At 35.5% G+C, this 20,775-nt stretch overlaps 2 protein-coding genes across 3 annotated transcripts in view; one reads left to right on the top strand and one right to left on the bottom strand.

The window, feature by feature from the left end:
* Positions 1-5,559, top strand: part of LOC137639860 (alpha-L-fucosidase-like) — an 18,522-nt gene extending 12,963 nt beyond the window's left edge. The window contains exons 7-9 of the mRNA XM_068372120.1: positions 343-505; positions 4,616-4,760; positions 4,969-5,559. Coding sequence (XP_068228221.1) covers positions 343-505; positions 4,616-4,760; positions 4,969-5,118 — 458 coding nt within the window. The 3' untranslated portion in view covers positions 5,119-5,559. The remainder of the gene's footprint in view (positions 1-342; positions 506-4,615; positions 4,761-4,968) is intronic.
* A 1,527-nt stretch (positions 5,560-7,086) lies between these two features.
* On the bottom strand, positions 7,087-19,142 carry LOC137639861 (alpha-L-fucosidase-like). Of its 2 annotated transcripts, XM_068372123.1 has the most exons (9): positions 19,007-19,142; positions 15,207-15,371; positions 13,757-14,002; positions 12,303-12,466; positions 11,510-11,711; positions 10,744-10,884; positions 10,224-10,386; positions 9,935-10,067; positions 7,087-7,381 (listed from the first exon to the last, which is right to left on the bottom strand). In XM_068372123.1, the coding sequence occupies exons 1-9, from the start codon at positions 19,035-19,037 to the stop codon at positions 7,277-7,279; spliced, it is 1,350 nt and encodes a 449-aa protein (XP_068228224.1). In that variant the 5' UTR covers positions 19,038-19,142; the 3' UTR covers positions 7,087-7,276. The 2 variants fall into 2 exon arrangements, with proteins under 2 accessions (XP_068228224.1, XP_068228222.1); XM_068372121.1 differs by lacking the exon at positions 19,007-19,142 and having other exon boundaries at positions 15,207-15,432.
* Between the last annotated feature and the right edge of the window lie 1,633 nt (positions 19,143-20,775).

Below are 20,775 nucleotides of genomic sequence, written 5' to 3'. Positions count from 1 at the left end.
CTAACCACTCAGCAAATTTAGAAGTTTAAGCCTAAACACTCAGCAAATTTAGAAGTTTAAGCCTAAACACTCAGCAAATTCAGAAGTTCAAGCCTAAACACTCAGCAAATTTAGAAGTTTAAGCCTAAACACTCAGCAAATTCAGAAGTTCAAGCCTAAACACTCAGCAAATTTAGAAGTTTAAGCCTAAACACTCGGCAAATTTAGAAATTCAGGTCTAATCCCTCAGCAAATATAGAATTTTAAGCCTAAACACTCAGCTAATATAGAATTTTAAGCCTAAACACTCAGCTAATATAGAGTTTTAAGCCTAAACACTCAGCATAATGTTTTAAAATCCAGGTAACATCTTGATAAACATCGGACCAACCCATGACGGACGCCTTCCTCCCATAATGGAAGAACGATTGAGACAACTCGGTACCTGGCTCGGAATAAACGGCGGAGCTGTCTACGGATCACGACCTTGGGTTCATCAGAATGACTCTGTAACTCCAGGTGTTTGGTAAGTCGTGCAGGTTTGTTTTTCGAAGTCTTTTTATATACTTTTGTCATTGTTTTTCTCTAGTTGACTTTCCCCTTCCTTGCATATCTGTGGTCTAGCCAGCATTGAGCCACTGGAAATATATATATATATATATATATATATATATATATATATATATATATATATATATATATATATATATATACATACTGTATATATATATATATATATATATATATATATATATATATATATGTATGTATACATATATATAAACATTAAATCATTTATATCTATATATATATATATATATATATATATATATATATATATATATATATATATATATATATATATATATATAAACATTAAATCGTTCCCTTAACAGGTTTGCAGTTTTTGAGATAGTAATTAGAACAACAAAATAACTACTGCCTTATTCATTCTCTAAAGGACAAAGTGCCAACTGTCCAATCCTTTCTATGTCCTCCATTCCTTGTAATATCTCTTCGTTCTTCTGAATTATCAAGCTTCTTACAAACCAGTTGTTATTGATTCTCTAAACGTGAAAGAATACTTCAAAACACTTCAATCAATCTTTTCGCCTAAACAAATTTTTTTACACTTCCCCAAAATCTAAACATTTTATACCATATCAGTTCTTCTTATACCACATATGCTAACGGCTTCAATCGTTTTTACTATTATTCTTATTTAACAATAAAGTTGAAAGTTGGCTCAACAGTGATTTCTTGCATACCTGCCTAAATTTCCTTGGCTTCCAGAGACAATTTAAGTATCTATCCAATCTTTTGTACAGTTAATATTATGTTTTAAATTCGTTTATGTTTTCAAATCACTGATCTTTTCTCTTATCTCATCTTCCTCTTTCAGCTTCGTTCTCAAACTTTAACAAGTTAGCCATTTCCATTCTTCCATCACCCATCATTCAAACTTGCAGCAAATGTTTTTATGTAGAACAGGCTGACATAAGTCTTTTTATAGTCTATATATGAATGAGCTGTTTTAATGTAGGTAATTTTTTTTTAAATATTTTATTTTAATTTTTCATTTCTTCTTATATCGATTATTTATTTCCTTGTTTCTTTTCCTCACTGGGCTATTTTTCCCTGTTGGAGCCCTTGGCCTTATAGCATCTTGCTTTTTCAAATAGGGCTATAGCTTAGCTATTATTATTGATAATGATATCTGATTAAATAATAGATAGAGGAGATTTCTCTTACATCACTATGCTCTACCTAACGTTTATCCTTCAAAAGCAATAAGTCTTCAAAATACTGATTCCATTGATCCTTTATTATATCCTCATTCGAGAGTAGGTCAACATTTGCATATTTTAATCCGCGATCAATTTGTTCATTAACCTCATTTTTGCATTTACTTTTTTATAAGATAACTTTTTATTCTCTGAAAATTAGTTTATATTTTCTTCCCTGGTTTAATTAATGATCATATTTTTCTTTCTCATTTTATTCTTGACTACTTTATCTGTCCTCTTGAAGATCTGCACCTGCTCCTTTCGAAATTCTCTCATACAACGGCACCTCAAACGATCTCATTTCTTCTACTAAACCTCATCCTGCCATTTACCATTTCCATACCGGTTTTTTACCGTCTTATTCTCCTGAACACTTTTATCTGTCCTCATGACCTTATCTTGGAATTTTGAAAGCTTGCCTATTTTTTCAACCCGAGCCCCAGCTCATTTATTTTCTCCGTATACATTTTCTTCTTACTATTTTATTTCCCAATCCACTTGTTTCATATATTCTTAGAGCTACATTTTCATGCATTCCACTTAAAATTATATGTCTTAACTCTTACTTCAACCAAATAATGACCAGACGTACCTTTAGCCTCACTTCTTTACACTATTATAACAATTAAATTGCTCTTCACTCTACTGAGTACAAACTCACATCTAAGCGAACTCTTCTCCTGACGCTTTTCGTTTATCCAAAAATACTTACAAATTTTCTGTTTGGAAACTAGTAGGCTATCTCCAAAGTATTAATCTATTTCCAAGTACTCTCTTCATTCTCATTTACTCCACGAAATCTCCGCCAACTACCTTTAAAGGTTTAAAGGCCGCTCATGAATGGTAGTGACAGTGACATTACCCTAGCTAGCAAGACAACACCCTAGATACTGACCATATATATATATATATATATATATATATATATATATATATATATATGTGTGTGTGTGTGTGTGTGTGTGTGTGTGTGTGTGTGTGTGTATATATATATATATATATATATATATATATATATATATATATATATATATATATATATATATATATGATCTGCGACCAAGCTCCGCCTCAACCAAACTGGGACCAGGGAGGACCAGGCAATGGCTGCTGATGACTTAGTAGGTAGAACTATAGGCTCCCGCAAAGCCTCCTTCTCTAGCTAACAAGGATGGAGAGATTGCAGACGCTACAAGAAACCGTCGAGCTTGAGCGGAACTCGAACCCCAGTCCGCCAAAACGCCAGGCAGGGACGTTTCCAACAGGCCACCACAACCCTTGAAATTTGCAATCAAATCTTCATGATCTCGAAACACTGCCAGGAGCAAATTCACTTCTTGAAAAAAAGGGTTATGGTGGCCTATGTGGTAACGTCCCTGACTGGTGATCGTCATTATTATTATTATTATTATTATTATTATTATTATTATTACAAGCTAAGCTACAACCCTAGTTGGAAAGCAGAATGTTATAAGCCTGAGGGCTCCAATAGGGAAAATAGCCAGTGAGGAAAGAAAATAAGGAAACTACAAGGAAAGTAGTTAACAATTAGAATAAGATATCTTAGGAACAATAACAGCATTAAAATAAATAGTTCCAATATAAACTACAAAAACTTGAAAAAAAAATAAACAAGAGGAAGAGAAATAATATAGAATACTGCGCCCGAGTGTACCCTCAAGCAAGAAAACTCTATCCCAAGACTGTGGAAGACCGTGGTACATGGGCTATGCCACTACCCAAGACTAGAGATCAATGGTTTGATTTTGGAGTGTCCTTCTCCTAGAAGAGCTGCTTACCATAACTACAGTCTCTTCTACCCTTACCAAGAGGAAAGTAGCCACTGAATAATTACATCGAAGTAAACCCCTTGAGTGAGGAAGAATTGTTTGGTAATCTCGGTGTTGCCAGGTGTATGAGGACAGAGGAGAATATGTAAAAAATAGGCCAGACTATTCGGTGTATGTGTAGGCAAAAGAAAAATGAGCTGTAACCAGAGAGAAGGATCCGATATTGTACTATCTGGCCACTCAAAAGACCTAATATCTATCTAGCGGTAGTATCTCAACGTGTGACTGGTGCCCTGGCCAACCTGGGGTTCGAGTCCCGCTCAAACTCGTCAGTTCATGTGGTTGCCGCAACCTCACTATCCTTGTGAGCTAAGGATGGGGGGGGGGGGCGTTTGGGGAGCTTATATGTCTATCTGTTAAGTCCTCAGCAGCCATTGCCTGGCCCTCCTTGGTCCTAGCTTATATGTTCAGCATATATGGTTAGTCTCTAGAGTCTATGATATACATTTCTTTTCGTCTGGACCACACTCACACACATTCTAAATCATAAGATTTGATTTTTTCTTTTAATAAATACTGTATAGGCCTACCCCATGCAAACTCCCAACCTTATTTGGTGACTTTTTCTCCACGTAGATCAGCCAAGATTCGATTATCTTCCGTTCCAAAAATTCTACTGGACTAGAAATCATGCTATATTATTTTTTCCTAAAAAATACATTTACTTATTTGTATGCTATGTCCGTTAGTATGTTCTACTGAATAAACATAAAGAAACATTACATTCTATCAGACAAGGCAGCAAACCAATTACACAAACAAATACCAGAGTTTAACACAGTCTAAACCAGTCCTAAAAACAAGACATAAATATCAGGAATCATAATAATCCTCTATCTTTCAGGAATACAGTTGTATACACATTGCTAATTGGCGATTATAATACCAACCGTCTCATATATAAGATATGGATACGGCCATACATTTGCGAATATCGTGGGCTTAAAACAAGAATGGCAGTAAAACATTTATGAATCTGATATGGTTTTTTTTTTCCAGGTACACTGCCAAACAGGATGTGACGTATGCAATTGTTCTCAATTGGCCGAAGAAAAATAATTTGTATTTGGCATCTGTCGAACCAACAGATCAGACCAAAATTTTCATGTTCGGTTATGAAGAATCTCTGGACATGGGACTAAAGGTATCTCCAAAAGGCACACATTTGTTGGTAACAAAAATCGTATTACTATGTGAACATATTTGTTATTTCAAAAAGTTTATCTCTGTTATATAAACTTGAAGACCTGTGTACTTAATTCCTTCTAGCATTCAAAATATACTTAACGGCCAGCGGGCTACGAATATCCCGCCGTTCACCCTTTATCGTTCCTCTTTTCTTTTGTTTTCAGTTCAAATCCACGAAGTACGGCGGGATGACCGTCATCTTTCCAAGCATTGCAGAAGTTAGGAGTCAATGGGCCTGGGTATTAATCATGACTGAAGTTAACCCCACGTTATCACTAAAAGGACACTCAAAATTAAACATTCCAAATTTCTAACGGCCATTTAGGAACCATGGGGTACAGTACCGCTTGGTGAAAAGCTACAACTTTTTGGAAACAGTTGTTCTATAGCCGGTTAAGCTACCCTTGATTTCAAGGCAATATGCTGAATCAGAATAATACTGTTCTTTCCTTTAATGATATATACTTGTTTATATGGTTGCTCATGTCTAAAGGAATATTGAACCACAATTGAACAGAAATAGTCAAAGGTTCTTGCCTTTTACATATCCTATTCCTATATAAATATTATTTTGATATTTTTTACAAGATTTCATAACAGATGCTAAATATTATATTAACCCAGCGTCATGACATTTCATTGCTGTAGAAATGTGAATCGATTCTTCATATTGATGTATCAATTATCGAAGCTTTCATAAATATTTACTTTGTGTACTGATCCAATTAGATATATGGATTCTGAATTAATATTTTCGCCAAAATACAAAAAAAAAATAGGGGAGGGTTCTGTAATTTTATTTATACGACCTCAATCTTATCTTACGATGCTCGTTTTTGTATCTTTGTTTTTTCCCCGTTTCAGGAACTAAAAAAAAAAACATTAGTGTCATAATATCACCCTGATGTTTGAAATGCTTATTATTATTATTATTATTATTATTATTACCTGTTAGTTACAACCCTAGTTGAAAAATCAGGATGCTATAAGCCCAAGGGCCCCAACAGGGAAAATAGCCCAGTGAGGAAAGGATACAAGGGAAAAAATAAGAACAATAACAACAATAAAATAAATAATTCCTATATAAATTATAAAAACTTTAACAAAACAAAAGTAAGAGTGTATCCTCAAGCAAGAGAATTATAACCGAAGACAGTAGAAGATCATGGCACAGAGGCTATGGCACTACCCAAGACTAGAGAACAGTCTCTTCTACCCTTACCAAGAGGAAAGTGGCCACTGAACAATTACAGTGCAGTAGTTAACCCCTTGGGTGAAGAAGAAATGTTTGGTAATTGCAGTGTTGTTAGGTGTATGAGGACAGAGGAAAATCTGTAAAGAATATGCCAGACTATTCGATGTATGTGTAGGCAAAAGGAAAGTGAACCGTTACCAAAGAGAAGAATCCAATGTAGTACTGTCTGGCCAGTCAAAGGACCCCATAACTCAGATTATCAGGTTATCAATCATCACAGTTAGTATGAATAGATTGTAATCTTTATTTTACTCGTTTCAATGGCATTTAAAGGCTTTTAAGGACCCCCCCCCCCCCCCTGAAGGACAAAAGCAAGGGACAGTGACATTGCCCTATCAAGTAATATAATAATGATAATAATGGCCTAGAGACTGACCATATGATCAGCGGCAAGCCCCCTCTCCATCCAAGTTAGGGACAAGGAGGGCTAAGCAATGGCTGCTGATGACTCAGCCTCAGCAGATAAACCTATAGGCTCCCCTAAACTCCCATCCTTAGCTCACAAGGATGGTGAGGTTGCAGCGACCAAAAAACTAAGGAATTTGCGTGGGACTCGATCCCCAATTCTTCGATCATCAGTCAGGGACGTTACCACATAGGCCACAACAACCTGTCATTTCAAAGCCCATAAATTTCTTATTTCTTTTGTTTTCCCTGATTTATACAATAATCCATCCTTTGAACTGGGGCCTCTCTTTTTCAATTTTTTTTTCTTGTTATTTTCAGACGTACGTTAAGCCATTGTTTTGCCCATTTTGTATGACTGCGCACAATACAGGTGCTAAATTACAAGAAAGATAAATGCCATTGAAACCAGAAAATACACAACAATAATACAGCACTTTACAGAATACCAATCTACAGTAATTCCTTTTTTATAATGATTAGTTGATACCTATGTCAGTATATAGCTAACTTCTGACGTCATATCTTGATTGGCCGCTTTTTAAAGTGTAAGTGTCCAACCCCATTCATTGGACAATGCAATTCACACATGAAGTAAAACGGCATAAATCAAACGACTATGTACTTAAACATCATAATTTTGCTACATAAAATCTATTGTTCCTTACAGAACTATCTGCTAAAGTTAATATCAATAAGTGTATTGAAAAATTTCAAGTACAACTGTAAACAGCAATTGTTTATTATTTCTATTTTCATGAGAAATTCTTTACTCATACTCTTAGGTTCAGCACATCCTTAGACAATTGTCGCTATGCCGGGGTAACTCCAGTTAGCTCCAGCACCCAAGCCCACTGACTGGTGACTTTCGACATGTCAGGGAAGGTCACTTCCATACCAGGAGTCTGGGCTGCAAACTGTGGGATAAAAGAAAATAAACAGTATCAATTATTATTAGTTAGCATTTGTATATTCGAATGCATATGAAGGCACGTGGTTAACAACTACAGCCCAAGATCTTGAGCCACAGTCACCCACAACCTTGTAAGGAGGAGTAGCAACCAAGGCTTTATCTGATCTGAACACATGCACGCGTACAGACATAAGACAAACTGATTAGTCACTACCATATTGATACTTGAAATGCTGAGTTATCGATAAATCCCCGTGCAGTAAAACTACCACATCATTAGCTGCTTCATAAACCTATACAAAAAGTTTACCAGCACAAAGTAATTTACACAAACAGGGCCATTCAGCCCTACTGAAAGTACTCTTCTGCCTCCTGGATATCAAAACCTTTCCTTTTCAGTATTTATACAATCTTTCTAACCCTTTCTAGGAATTCCTCTTATCTTATGAAATATTTTTGCACCACACATACTATGCAAATATTTCATCTCAGCACATTATACTTTTGTTTTATTCGCATTTAATGCTTCCCCTACACTTCCATAAAAGAGAGTTGGTTCAACAATTATCTATTGAATCTCATCTTGCTTCTCACAGACAATCCAAATGTTTCATGAATCCTTGGCACATATCCAGGTATAATTTTGGCATCTCCTATTTTGTGACATCTCTTCTCTCATTTTTACATGGTCAGTTATATTTAGTTATATCCACTTATTTCAATCAACCACTGCTACTCTTCCACCAAAGATACTAGCATTCATTACATCATTTTCCTCGTGTCCAGTTACTCTCATTACCTTACACCTGCTTAGAGCTTTGAATTAGATATTCAGATTCCAAATTTTCCCTTCACTCTTCAATCAGTGGAAAATCATCTTCAAATATCACCCATTCCATATTCCATTCACAACTAATTTTCGTAACATCTAACTTAGCAACTAATTTATATCTAGCACTGCACCATTCATAAAGATATTGAATGTTATGGATACTTAATGCAACATCGTTTAGGACCCACTTTCATAACAAACCAGCCGCTCTCCTCCCTATACACTTTAACACACGTTTCATTTCCATTAAAAAATTTCAATTCCTATTAACAACCTATTATGTTTACCAAGCATTCCAAACACTTTCCACATTGCTCTCTTCGTCCATTTTATCATACACTTTCTTTAGGTATATCACGTGTATCTCAAAGTTTTGTTTTCCTTTACTTTCAGATTTCTCATATAACTGTTTCATAGCAAACACTTGTTCTTCACACCCTCTTTTTGTCTAAGCACACATGTTCTTCCCATATCTGTCATTCTGTCACCTCTTACTTTCTTTGTGAAAAACATACCATGAAACTTCCCTCATATATTAAGTAGCAATATGCCCTCAATATCCTTACAGTTCCCCTTACCCCCTTAAACCTATTATAATGAAACAATTATTCATATTACCCGGTCCTTTATTTTTCCAGCAGCTAAACCTACCTTACAAACCATGGTCAGCCTATCAACCACGAAATCACTGTCATAAAGCCGTATCCCACTTTTAAACAACACATCGACTCAAGGTGTCATTCCTAATCGGGTAGTTGAATCAGTAGAACTTCAAAAGTTCAAAGTTAGAGCAAATGTTTTTATGTTGACCAGGCTGACATGAGTCTTTTTATTGTTTATATATGTGACATATCTGTTTTTGACATTGTTAATAGTTTATATAGGACATATTTGCTTTGACGCTGTTACTGTTTTTAGAATGATATATTGTTAATTTATTCTCATCATTTATTTATTTCCTTATTTCCTTTCCTCACTGGGCTATTTTTCCCTGTTGGAGCCCTTGGGCTTATAGCATCTTGTTTTTCCAACTAGGGTTGTAGCTTGGCTAGTAATAATAATAATAATAATAATAATAATAATAATAATAATTAGACTAAGATTTTCAAGTCGTGTCTCACTCAGATAAGCCCCGCTTCTATCCTCCACGTTGAAAAACAAAAAATAATCTTCAAAATAACCCTTCCATAGACCCAATACTTTATTCACATCTGATAACATCTCTCTAATTTTCTTTTTTATACTGATATTGATTTGTCCATTGATCTTATTTTTCTGCATTTACTTCCCTTTAAAAGAACACTTTTTTTCCTCCCTGAAGTTCCCATTCACCTTTCCCCCTCTGTTTTTTTTTCTTTTTATTGTTATCCTTTTCTCACTTAATTTATTTGTGAATAACCTATTTTTTCATCTTGTATTCCTACACTTGTTGTCTATAAAAAAAATTGCACTTCAATTAATTTGTTCTATCTTATTTAGCATTTTATCTCCTCATTCTACCTCTTTCTATTACAGTCCCTATTCCTACCCTCCTACAGCCATAAACATTCACTGCTGATACCATGAATTTTGAAAACTCTCCATCTCCTCTTTCCTCCTTTTCTTGAACATTAGCCCAGAATTCGTCCATCTATTTTGTTTCATGTACTTCATGTTTTCTTTTCATCCAGCTCATTTCTATGAGTTATGTTTGCATGAAAAAAAAAATACATATATATATTTTACCTTCAATGGTTCATTATAACCAAGCATATTCACTGTCGTTTGTTGTGTTGGTGTAGCAGACCCCAGAACTAAAGTATTGTCTGATGGCCACTGGAGAACAATGGCATAAGTCTTGTCGCCATTGGCAGTGTACCTGTTAATTGCATACGGTAATTTAAGTTTCATTTCCATATCTTAGACTGAGTAGGCCTACAGATAGAGAGACTTAAATGCAACTTCAACATATCTTTATGATATATCTTAAATAGCTCCAAAGATATTAGAATAAGAAGTGAAATGGTTGTGGTACCAGACGCCGTGAGTGCCAGTGTCATTCTGCACTTTCCAGGGCCTGGATCCGTAGATTCCATCCCCATTGATATCAAGCCAAGAACCCAACTGACGCAGACGCTCTTCCATCAGAGGAGGAATACGGCCATCGTGTGTTGGTCCAACGTTGACCAAGAGGTTGCCTTTCGTAAGAGAAGAATAGTCACCTTTGTCATTTTATCAGCTTTTAAGTCTACATGGTATTATCCCAATTGATTGCAAGGTAGAATGGGATGAAATTAAAGATTAAGGTTTTTATTAAAATGTTGTTTATGGTACAAGAAAATAAAGCTCAATTGCAGTAATAAGTATAAGCTTAGAAGCTTTGCACCTATCTATTAAAGGACAGAGTGCCAGCAAACTTATATTGCGGAGTGATCAGATAGGAACCAGGAACCAGGATGTCTTAAGCGTACTGTAGGACTTTTAGAATGACTCTTTTTTTTAAACTTTCCTAAGTCTTACGAAATAAATGCCATGGAAGAAGGAATGATACTCACCACCACAGCTAACAGTTGATGCCAGTTGACTTAGGAGCTCCTGTATAGTTAGGTAGTCTGAAACCGCAGCGTTACGCCTGTACCCCCAGGATGCTTTATCAATAGTCATGGCATTCTCCCACTTATGAGGTTGCAAAACTCCTAAAATATAAAAATTAATATTTTCAAATCATTAAAAGTACTAATATTTGGATTTCACTGCAATCTGTCAGTTCGGCACTACCATTTATTAATATCCCTGTTTCTTAGACTAGAAGATCTGATTATTTTATTATTGGCATATCAAATAATTCTGATCAGCCTTTGCATTCAGATCTTCCTGAACAGTATCGCCCTGTTCGTAATACTAGGTATACGGTTAATTCTAATGGCCATGCCTTCTCCATCATGAGGCTCAATACTACACAGTATTCAAGAAGTTTTATTCCAGCTGTGACCAAGTTGTGGAATGATCTTAATCAAAAGTTCAAATTTGCTGCGAATGTTTTCATGTTGAACAGGCTGACATAAGTTTCTATTTATGGTTAATTTAAGAAAGATCCATATAATGTTGTCACTGTTCTTAAAATGTGTTATATTGATGGTTTATTACTACTCTTGTAGTTTGTTTATTTACTAGTTTCCTTTCCTCACTGGGCTATTTTTCCCTATTGGAGCCCTTGGGCTTATAGCATCCTGCTTTTCCAATAAGGTACTAGGGTTGTATCTTGGCTGCTAATAATAATAATAATAATAATAATAATAATAAAAGAGAAGTAGTACAAACCTGGGCTGTAACGGTCTTGACATGAGTAGTATGAACCGTGTTTGCAAGATGTCCCAATACCCCAACGGTCGTTGACGACAATCGTGTCCTTGACGGGCGAATCGTTGAAAAGCCAAGATAAAAAGACGGTCGAATTCCAATACCAATCGTAAGCTTCCCAATCTCCGTCGGACCAAATTACTTCTGGCTTGTAGGTGTTTACCTAAAAGAAATAACTTTGATGTATTTGTTTGCCTTTAAGTAACTTTACAAAAATATAAGTTACTAAAATATATTCTTTATTCTCGGTCTAGTCGTTAGAATACATATAATTCAAATACTAATATTGATTACTGTGTAAAGATAATGAAACGATGTCATAAATACCTTTGCTACCCATTTTCAGACCAACAAAAAAAAAAACATTTCTTCTAAAAGCTTATGTATGAAAGAGACTGGGTGACTATTGTTTATCATAACAAAAAGAGAAAAAACCTTATCCAGTTGTACATCATAAAGTTATTCATGTTCATCATCATCATCATCTCCTACGCCTATTGACGCAAAGGGTGTCGGTTAGATTTCGCCAGTCGTCTCTGTCTTGAGCTTTTAATTCAATACTTCACTGTTCATCATCTCCTACTTCGTGCTTTATAGTCCTAAGCCATGTAATCCTGGGTCTTCCAATTCTTCTAGTGCCTTGTGGAGCCCAGTTAAACGTTTGGTGAACTAATCTCCTTTGGGGAGTGCGAAGAGCATGCCCAAACCATCCCCATCTACCCCTCATCATGTTACAAAAACAAAACATTCTTACTAGGTCAATGAGTTCAGGGTAAGTTTTTCTTGTTATAAAATCATTGCTCTGGAATCCACTACTCTTGTCTTGCAAATAAAGAGGATTGTACCACTCAAACAATGAGTGATAAACCCCAAAGTGAATGTCTGGAGCATTGGTCCTTACTGCATTGGCCAAATCACCTTTAAAACAAAACCATTGAAAGGAGTAAAATATTAGAGCTATAAAATCATATAGAATTGTGATATAATACAATAATTCAGCCTTTTTAATATCTTAGATTTTTTAATATATGTCAATAATAAACTTATTTAATTCTGTATAAATACATCATGCTTCTTTAAGATAAAGATGTCTGTATACATAGGCCTACGCCAAGCTTCTTTAAGATGAAGATGCACAGTACATGATGATTTATTAAGACTGGCTTGATGTGATCTATTGGGTGATGTTACTGAAAGTATATTAATTTGGGTAAGATATAAAATGTTGGCTAAGTGAATAGAAAGGCAGGCCTAACACATGTTATACTCATCTTGAGTTGAACAACTAGATTTTCCCACTGGTAAAGTCTAAGGAATCCTCTGACTACATTTGCCAATATTTTTGTACTGAAGTAATTTTGTAGATAAATAAATCCTACTGGAGGAAAGAAAATATAACGCGAGTGGTACATACAGTGTCATCGGTTACATGATAGAAGTGCACATGTCTAGATTTTAAAAGACTGCATTATTTGTTGAAGGTGCAGGGGAAGAAAAACAGGCTTTGGGCTAACATATAATAGGGTTTCAGACTGTAATGAACTACTTACTAACTCTAACGAATTTTAACTTATTGCCTCATTCTAATTTATAACATTTATTAGAATTTGTAGGGGGGATGACTGGTGGGGTGTAAAAACAGGGCTGAGAAAATGTCGTTATTTCTTTGTCGCTGTTTAAAATCTGTTAGGGCGGAGTGATGCAAGGAGTCAGAATAAAGGGTAGATATAGGTGCAAAGCTGCTGTATAAGAAATGTTAGCCTTGAATGAAGCATAGATGCTATATAAATGACTAGAGATGGTAAAGAAACTGCAGAGAAAAGTGAAAGAATTTTAAAGTGATTATAAGCAGATAAAAGTCGAGAGTGACTGTAAGGTTATGAGATTTAATTGAAGCTTAGATGACGAATTAATAAAGGTTATTATAGACATTGTAAGAATAGAAGTACTCGAGTATTATCGGTATTCAAAAATAAAATGGATGATGTTAAGATGACAGATAACTTGATTTACAGATTAGGTGAGGTGAGGAGGGTAGCAAACGTGAGAAAAAGATTGGGAAAAAAACTTTTATAGTCTGTGGCAAAAGGGTAGGGTAGTTTGAAGGAACCATTGAACAACCCCCCCCCCCCCCCCCATCTCTCTCACACACACACAGATTGCCCGGACTTTATATCCGGACGGGGGCTCTTTAAAGATCCAACTCACCAAGTAAGTCCCTTTTAGGACCAACGTCCATGCTGTTCCAATTCCATGAGTTCTTTGAAGGCCAGTTGGTGAAACCTTCATGATGTTTGCTCGTAAGAACCAAGTAACGGGCCCCGGCAGCTTTGAAGATATCTGCCCACTCATTGGGATCGTAAAACTCAGCAGTGAACTGAGAAGCGAAATCAGCATAGGTGAAATCCGGTCTGTAATTCTTCTTCATGAAATCCACGTATGCTGATGAGCCTCCTGCCATTATGATGTTAAAAGAATGATATCATATGAATAAAAACTGAGTATGTAGCAAGGTTAACTGAATGAGACGGGATCAGTTTTATCAAATTATTGATCTCCAGTAAATGCAGGTTAATTCCTCTTGCGAAATAGTCGCTTATTTGATAGAGGGATAAAAATTTAATTACCTTCGTCACGCAAGACACAAAATACTAAAATAAGTTATGTCAAAATCTTCTCTTGCTTAAGAAGTAAATCTGGTTTTCGGAAAGAAATAATAAAAATAAATGATTGTCATAAATAATCACCCCCTAAAGGAAGATAAGATATATTTTTTAACTTTACACAGTTTACCCCTTATTTCGAGTTTTGGTAAAAAGTAGAAAACTTGTATTATACTTTAGGTCGAACATAGAAAGCATGATATATATATATATATATATATATATATATATATATATATATATATATATATATATATATATATATATATATTGCCAAAACTCGCTATAAGGCGTAAACTGTGTAAAGTTGAAAATTACGTCTTCTCTTCCTTTAGGAGGTTATTATTTATGCAAATCATTTATTTTTATTATTTCTTTCCGAAAACCAGATTTACTTCTTAAGCAAGTGAAGATTTTAATATAACTTGTATTGGTATTTTGTGTCTTATATGACGAAGGTAATTAAAATTTTATCCCTATATCAAATAAGCGACTCTTTTGCAAGAGGAATTAGCCTGCATTTACTGGAGATCAATAATTTGATAAAACTGGTCCCGTCTCATTCAGTTAATTTTACTACATACACAGTTTTTATTCATAATATAAGGCGTAAACTGTGTAAAGTTGAAAATTACGTCTTCTCTTCCTTTAGGAGGTGATTATTTATGACAATCATTTATTCTTATTATTTCTTTCCAAAAACTAGCTTTACTTCTTAAGCAAGAGAAGATTTTAGTATAACTATTGGTATTTTGTGTCTTACATGACGAAAACAACAATTGAATTTTTATCCATATATCAAATAAATGACTTCGTGCATAAAATGTGAGAGTGTCGGAAAGAACTGATAAGAATGACGGGTGAAGAATGATATTCTCGAACAGTGTATATGTAGTATCATAGTTTATTTATGCCATTCTTGGAGATACTTCTCACATCAGCCCTTTAAACCATAATGAAAATAAGAAGTAACACCGTAACAAAACTTAACTTACCTTCCCAATATGCCCAAAACCATTCTGATCCAAAAGACGGAACTGAGAAAACTCCCCAATGAAGAAAGATTCCCACCTTAGCATCATCGTACCACTGGGGAAGAGGGCGAGTGTCTAAGGAGTCCCAGTTGGGTTCATATCTTGCCAACGCAAGGGGAACCAAAGCTGAAAGGGAAGGCGGAAATAGTTCTGTCGTTACTAAAGGATAAGAAGAATTGGTAAGCATCTGCAGTACTTCTCTCGCTAAAATTAGTAAGCTAAATTTCCTTTTATGGTAATGTAAGTAATTCACAGTTTTCTTTCCAGATTAGCTTAGGGTTATCTTTTTTTAATTTATTGAAACAAGGTTTAATTTTTGTGCTTTGCCTACTTCTTTTAAACAGTTCAATCTTTGCTTATAATCAGTTTCACAAAGTAATTTCGCTAGGTTTTTGTGGAAAGTATCGAGATTATAAATATTTGGAAATTTTATTGTATAAGCGATTAAAAACACAATGTTTCCATATAAATTTTAAAGCTAAATCACAATTTTTAGGACCAAGGAATCCAATGTAAACAAAATAAATAAGCTGGATTCAACCATAAACTTATTTGACTGAAATATCTCGTTTTATTGAATATTTTCAAGTGAGCAGACATGAACGTTCCACTACGTAAGTGTCCATTAAAAACCAATAAGGCATGAAAAGACACAAAGCAGCAGGAGAAGATTGCCTAACAATTGATTTGATAATATATAGAGGAGATTTCATGGTAGTAAAGCTCGCTGAACTCAACACCAAGCCTCTGCAAGAATGTTCTATGCCTATACTATGGAAAACTTTACCATGCCCATGTAAACTTAATTTTTTTTTCTATATGGATAGAATGGGGTTTAACCTTTTGAGCAATCAAAGATACTTTACATATCCTCACCATTATTACCACTAACAGTTTCATATTTGTTCTGTGTATGCTTGTCGTTCTGACACTCACTGCCCCATTGACAAAGATCAATGCAGGACAAGTTTTTTGTTCTGCAAGAACATCTGTCTGAAGAATAATCTGTTTTGCATCGGTAGCTAACCATCTCTGTAATGGCCTTTGGAGCTAGAAGGGCATCTTTCATGGTTGGTTTTATAGGCTTTAAATGTTTTAAAGGCCTCTCATGAATAGCAGAGGCAAGGGACTGTGACATTGCCCTAGCAAGCAGGACAATGCACTAGCTAGAGACTGACCACATGATCAGCGCCAAGCATCCTCTTCATCCAAGCTATGACCAAGGAGGGTCAGGCAATGGCTGCTGATGACTCAGCAAGTAGAACTATAGGCTCCCACATAGCCCCCATCCTTATCTCACAAGGATGGTGAGGTTGCAGTCAGTAAAGGAACTAACGAGTTTGAGCGGGAATCTAACTCCAGTCTGGCATTCACCAGCCTGGGACGTTACCAAATAGGCCACTAATCCCTGGCCATTGGACTCCTTGTGGTATCTATTCTACAAGGGATCCGAATGAGGATCCTGCAGAGCAATACTAGCCTGTCCCCACACTCTGACTTGGATATGGGCTCTCAGGACACGTTGCTTCAGAGCTCCAAGGATAGAAGGTAATTTTTCGCACTTTTTGTCATATACTTGCCTTCAGACTGACCTCTTTCAGATGTGGGTTGACCTTGAAATATTCCTTCAGTGCCACTTCATAGAGAGCTACATTGACTTGCTTGCATGATCACAGTGAGCAGGGTTGACCACTCGCAAGCAATCTTTAGGAGTTAGTGGTAAGGCTCCATCCTGGTTCAGTGGCTTGCTTTCAGACAGCAGTGAGTTGTATCGTACTCAGCCTGGAATATTGCTCAAAGCTTTTCCTGCTTCCATTCTGGATAAAACAGTAGCAAAAATCCTTCCTAGTTGTGATATCTAGTAGGATCTTGAGATTCCCTTGCTGATGATCGATGAACTGGGCATCGAGTATCTTTCAAGTGTGGTATGTAGTAGTAGCCATCCCATGTGCGATGATTTTCCCATCAGCCGTATCTTCTGAAAAGTCTGTGTTATTTATTGCGAAGAATACAAAGGCACCCTTCTCCAAGAATGGTGGTACAACATTGGTCAGAGCTGTTTCAATTAGCACGGCACAGACATGGAACACAGTAATCATGTGCACTAAGTTCCATCACCATCTTGTTGTCGGTGTCATGATGAACAGCCAAAGCCCGTTCCAGAACCTGTGCAAATGTATAAGATGAGCCTGTGCAAATGTATAAGATAGGCCTGTGCAAATGTATAAGATGGGTCTGTGCAGACGTATATGATGGACCTGTGCAAATGTATAAAATGGGTCTGTGCAGATGTATATGATGGGCCTGTGAAAATGTATAAGATGGGCCTTTGCAAATGTATAAGATGGACCTGTGCAAATGTATAAGATAGGTCTTGGCAAATGTATAATATAGGCTTGTGCAAATGTATAAGATGGGCCTGTGTCGATGTATAAGATGGGTCTTTGCAAATTTATAGATAAGCCTGTGCAAATGTATAAGATGGGTCTGTGCAGATGTAGAAGATGGGCCTGTGTAGATGTATAAGATGGGTCTGTGAAAATGTAGAAGATGGGCCTGTGCAGATGTATAAGATAGGTCTGTGAAAATGTAGAAGATGGGCCTGTGCAGATGTATAAGATAGGTCTATGTAAATGTAGAAGATGGGCATTAGCAAATGTATAAGATGAGCCTGTGCAGATCTTTAAAATGGGCCTATGCAAATGTAGAAGATGGGTCAGTGCAGATGTAGAAGATGGGTCTGTGCAGATGTATAAGATGGGCCTCTGCAAATGTAGAAGGTGGGTCTGTGCAGATGTATTGTAAGACAATAATTGATTTTACTTTTGAATTATAGGCAAACATAAGTAGTGATTTTGTTACCTCTTATTTTATATATTGTTACCTCGGCAGTTTCACCTGAGAAAATACTATTTTTTTTGTGTTGTCATTAAACTCTATAGAGGAAGTCGTTACAACTAATCGTATTATTTAGCATTTTACCAACTGTAAGCTTTAAGCTTGCACTGCTCTTAGATATACTTGCTTAAGAAATACTAAATACCAGTTGGCATACCTTTTGCTTTTAAGGCATTCCCAGACTTTTCATCTATTTTGCCTCATCCTGATCACTAGTATTTGTCCTTTATCTTGAAAGAATACCTTCCGAAAACATGTTCCTTAGACGGGGCACTATTCAGACATACACCGTAACCATTATCCCTTTTCGCTTATTTTTGTTATATGCAGTTTTTGAAACCACTCTTTGCTCCCCTACCAATACACTTAAAACCTAAGTAATTTACCTTAAACAGCACATATAAAAAATTATACTGAGGCTCGGGGCTTTTTTTTTTTTTTTTTTTTTTTTTTTTTTTGTAGAACTCTCCAAACTTCTGTGAGTGCGGCACAATTATCGTGGTTGGCAGAGAAAAGAATTAATTCCCTAATAATTTGACGGAATATAGTTGATTTTGTGTTTTGGCCGAAAGGAGTTAATTCTCTCTGTTTAACCTGAAAATTAATTTCTCAAGATCTCTAGTTTAAAGATGATTATTTTCTTCACAAAATATCTTCTTTCCATTTTCCCCTTCCTATTGGATAAGTAACTCCTTCTTCTTATGTGCTTCAGAATAATACAATATTTCTCTTTTTTAGGCTTTCGTGTTTAAAAATTAATGTTTTTAACCTTTTTTAATTTCTTACAATGACCTTGTATGTTTATGGAAAATTAGAAGGTAAAACCACATTGTCTAATTATTGCAGTATATGATACAACTTACCTAATAGTATTACTTTTGAAAGAGGTATCATCTCGACGACATGCAGAGATGAACTGCGAGCCAGAACAATGTTCGCACACCCATTTTGAGTCCGTGGTAACTGTCACAGTTTACTCGGTCTCCTGTCTCTTTACGGCGTCAGGTGTGCTTTTTCCCAGGTCTTTTCACAACGAGATAAGACAATAGTCTTACGTTTATATAAATGCGAATGCTTGCGTTAACATTATTCTTTTTCTTTTTCTTTTTTTTCTTTTCTTTTTTTGAGATATCCAGTGATTAACATGCAAAATACATTATTTTTGTCTAGTTTTATGTGTCGCAACATAGATATCAACATTCATAATGTCGACAGTAAAGCGCAGTCTCTGGAGAATGATCCGATTGTCATTTTTTTTTTTTTTTTTTTGCTTAGAATAATGGAGTGCGAGGAAATTCAGTTTTGTAAAACTTTACTCGATGATTTACCTTTTACATAAAGGAACAACCACAAATCTGAACAAAACACAGAAACCACATGTTAGTCATTCCCGCTAATATTTGTATTTCAAGATTAGATTCAAAGAAAAAAGTTTTTCCCAATCTTAAACTTTATCTCTTATCTGACCATCCTTAACTGCAATTTTCCCACGGAGTGTTTTGAAAAATATGCACTAACAACAATTTTCTTTTCGCTTTATTTTTACTTGTCCTTCCAATTGATCATTTCATTTTTATAATTCATATGATGCTTTATTTCACTCTCCTGTTAGGTTGAAGATCATAAAATTCATCCTTGTCAGTCATTCTAGCTGTTTGGCCAACATACCTCAAGAACAGATTAAACAAAATTGGATGAAAACGGAATTTCAGATAAAAAAAAAAAAAAAAAAAAAAAAAAAAAAAAAAAAAAAAAAACCTTTAGGAGTTGACTATTTGGACCCATGAATGACATCTCAAGTCTGATCCGGTGTCTTAAAAAAAATATGCCTTGTCCAGGTTACTTCGTACGTTTGTCTGCGGTCATTCTCCTTACCCAATTTTATATAAATATTTTTTTTTTTTATGTCCATCCTACAGGTTATCCATATGCTCCACTTGTTTATTGAAATTACAAAATTACAGTTACAAGCATTATCTATATACACCCACCTATCGACCACACGCACACACACACACACACACACACGTACGTTTCTTGGCCTTACCCGTCATCTGGAAATTGGATTTCTGTAAGATGAAGTCTCCACCTATTTTTCTCCACTTAAACTCTCGTCCTATGATAAATTGTTTTGGAAATACCATGCCTAAGACCACACAGAAGAGCATAAGAACGATGGTCTTTTTGAACACAGCTAATCCATTGGGGGAAGCCTCCTCCCGTTGAATATACCACAGGAGTCTAGTCTAGGCTGGTGTTTTCCAAGGTTTATATATGTACATAACTAGACCTTGGTGTTTTCAAGACAAGGTAAAGGGCATCATAGTCAATTCATTTTAGCGTGGCAGATTTGCACAGACTTGCACTGGTGCCCTTTTAGCTCTGAAAAGTTTCCAAATAGATCAGAAGTATTTCTGTCCGAATACCATCATTCTTTTCAAATAATTACCAAGTAAAGTTAAGCTAGGCTTATTTAATAACTAAAATTTCTCCCTCAGATAATAAGTTTTGTCAATAAATAATCTTAACGAATAGATATATTATAAAGTATCGGGATGGTAAATCTAGATTTAATAACACCAACAGCCCAAGTCAACGCCAGGAGCTTGTTTTCGGATGTACGTTGCATAAT

Source organism: Palaemon carinicauda, chromosome 4, assembly GCF_036898095.1.
Source record: "Palaemon carinicauda isolate YSFRI2023 chromosome 4, ASM3689809v2, whole genome shotgun sequence".
Lineage (NCBI taxonomy): Eukaryota > Metazoa > Arthropoda > Malacostraca > Decapoda > Palaemonidae > Palaemon > Palaemon carinicauda.
This window is presented reverse-complemented; position numbering and strand designations above follow the sequence as displayed.

Bases quoted from the DNA above. Each gene is read 5' to 3' on its own strand.
- LOC137639861 (XM_068372121.1), bottom strand. From the start codon at position 15,432: ATGCTTACCAATTCTTCTTATCCTTTAGTAACGACAGAACTATTTCCG. The intron at 10,387-10,743 runs GTGAGTATCATT...CTCTTACGAAAG, and splicing joins ATCAACTGTTAGCTGTGGTG to GCAACCTCTTGGTCAACGTT. The intron at 7,382-9,934 runs GTAAAATATATA...TTTATCCCACAG, and splicing joins GTTATAATGAACCATTGAAG to TTTGCAGCCCAGACTCCTGG.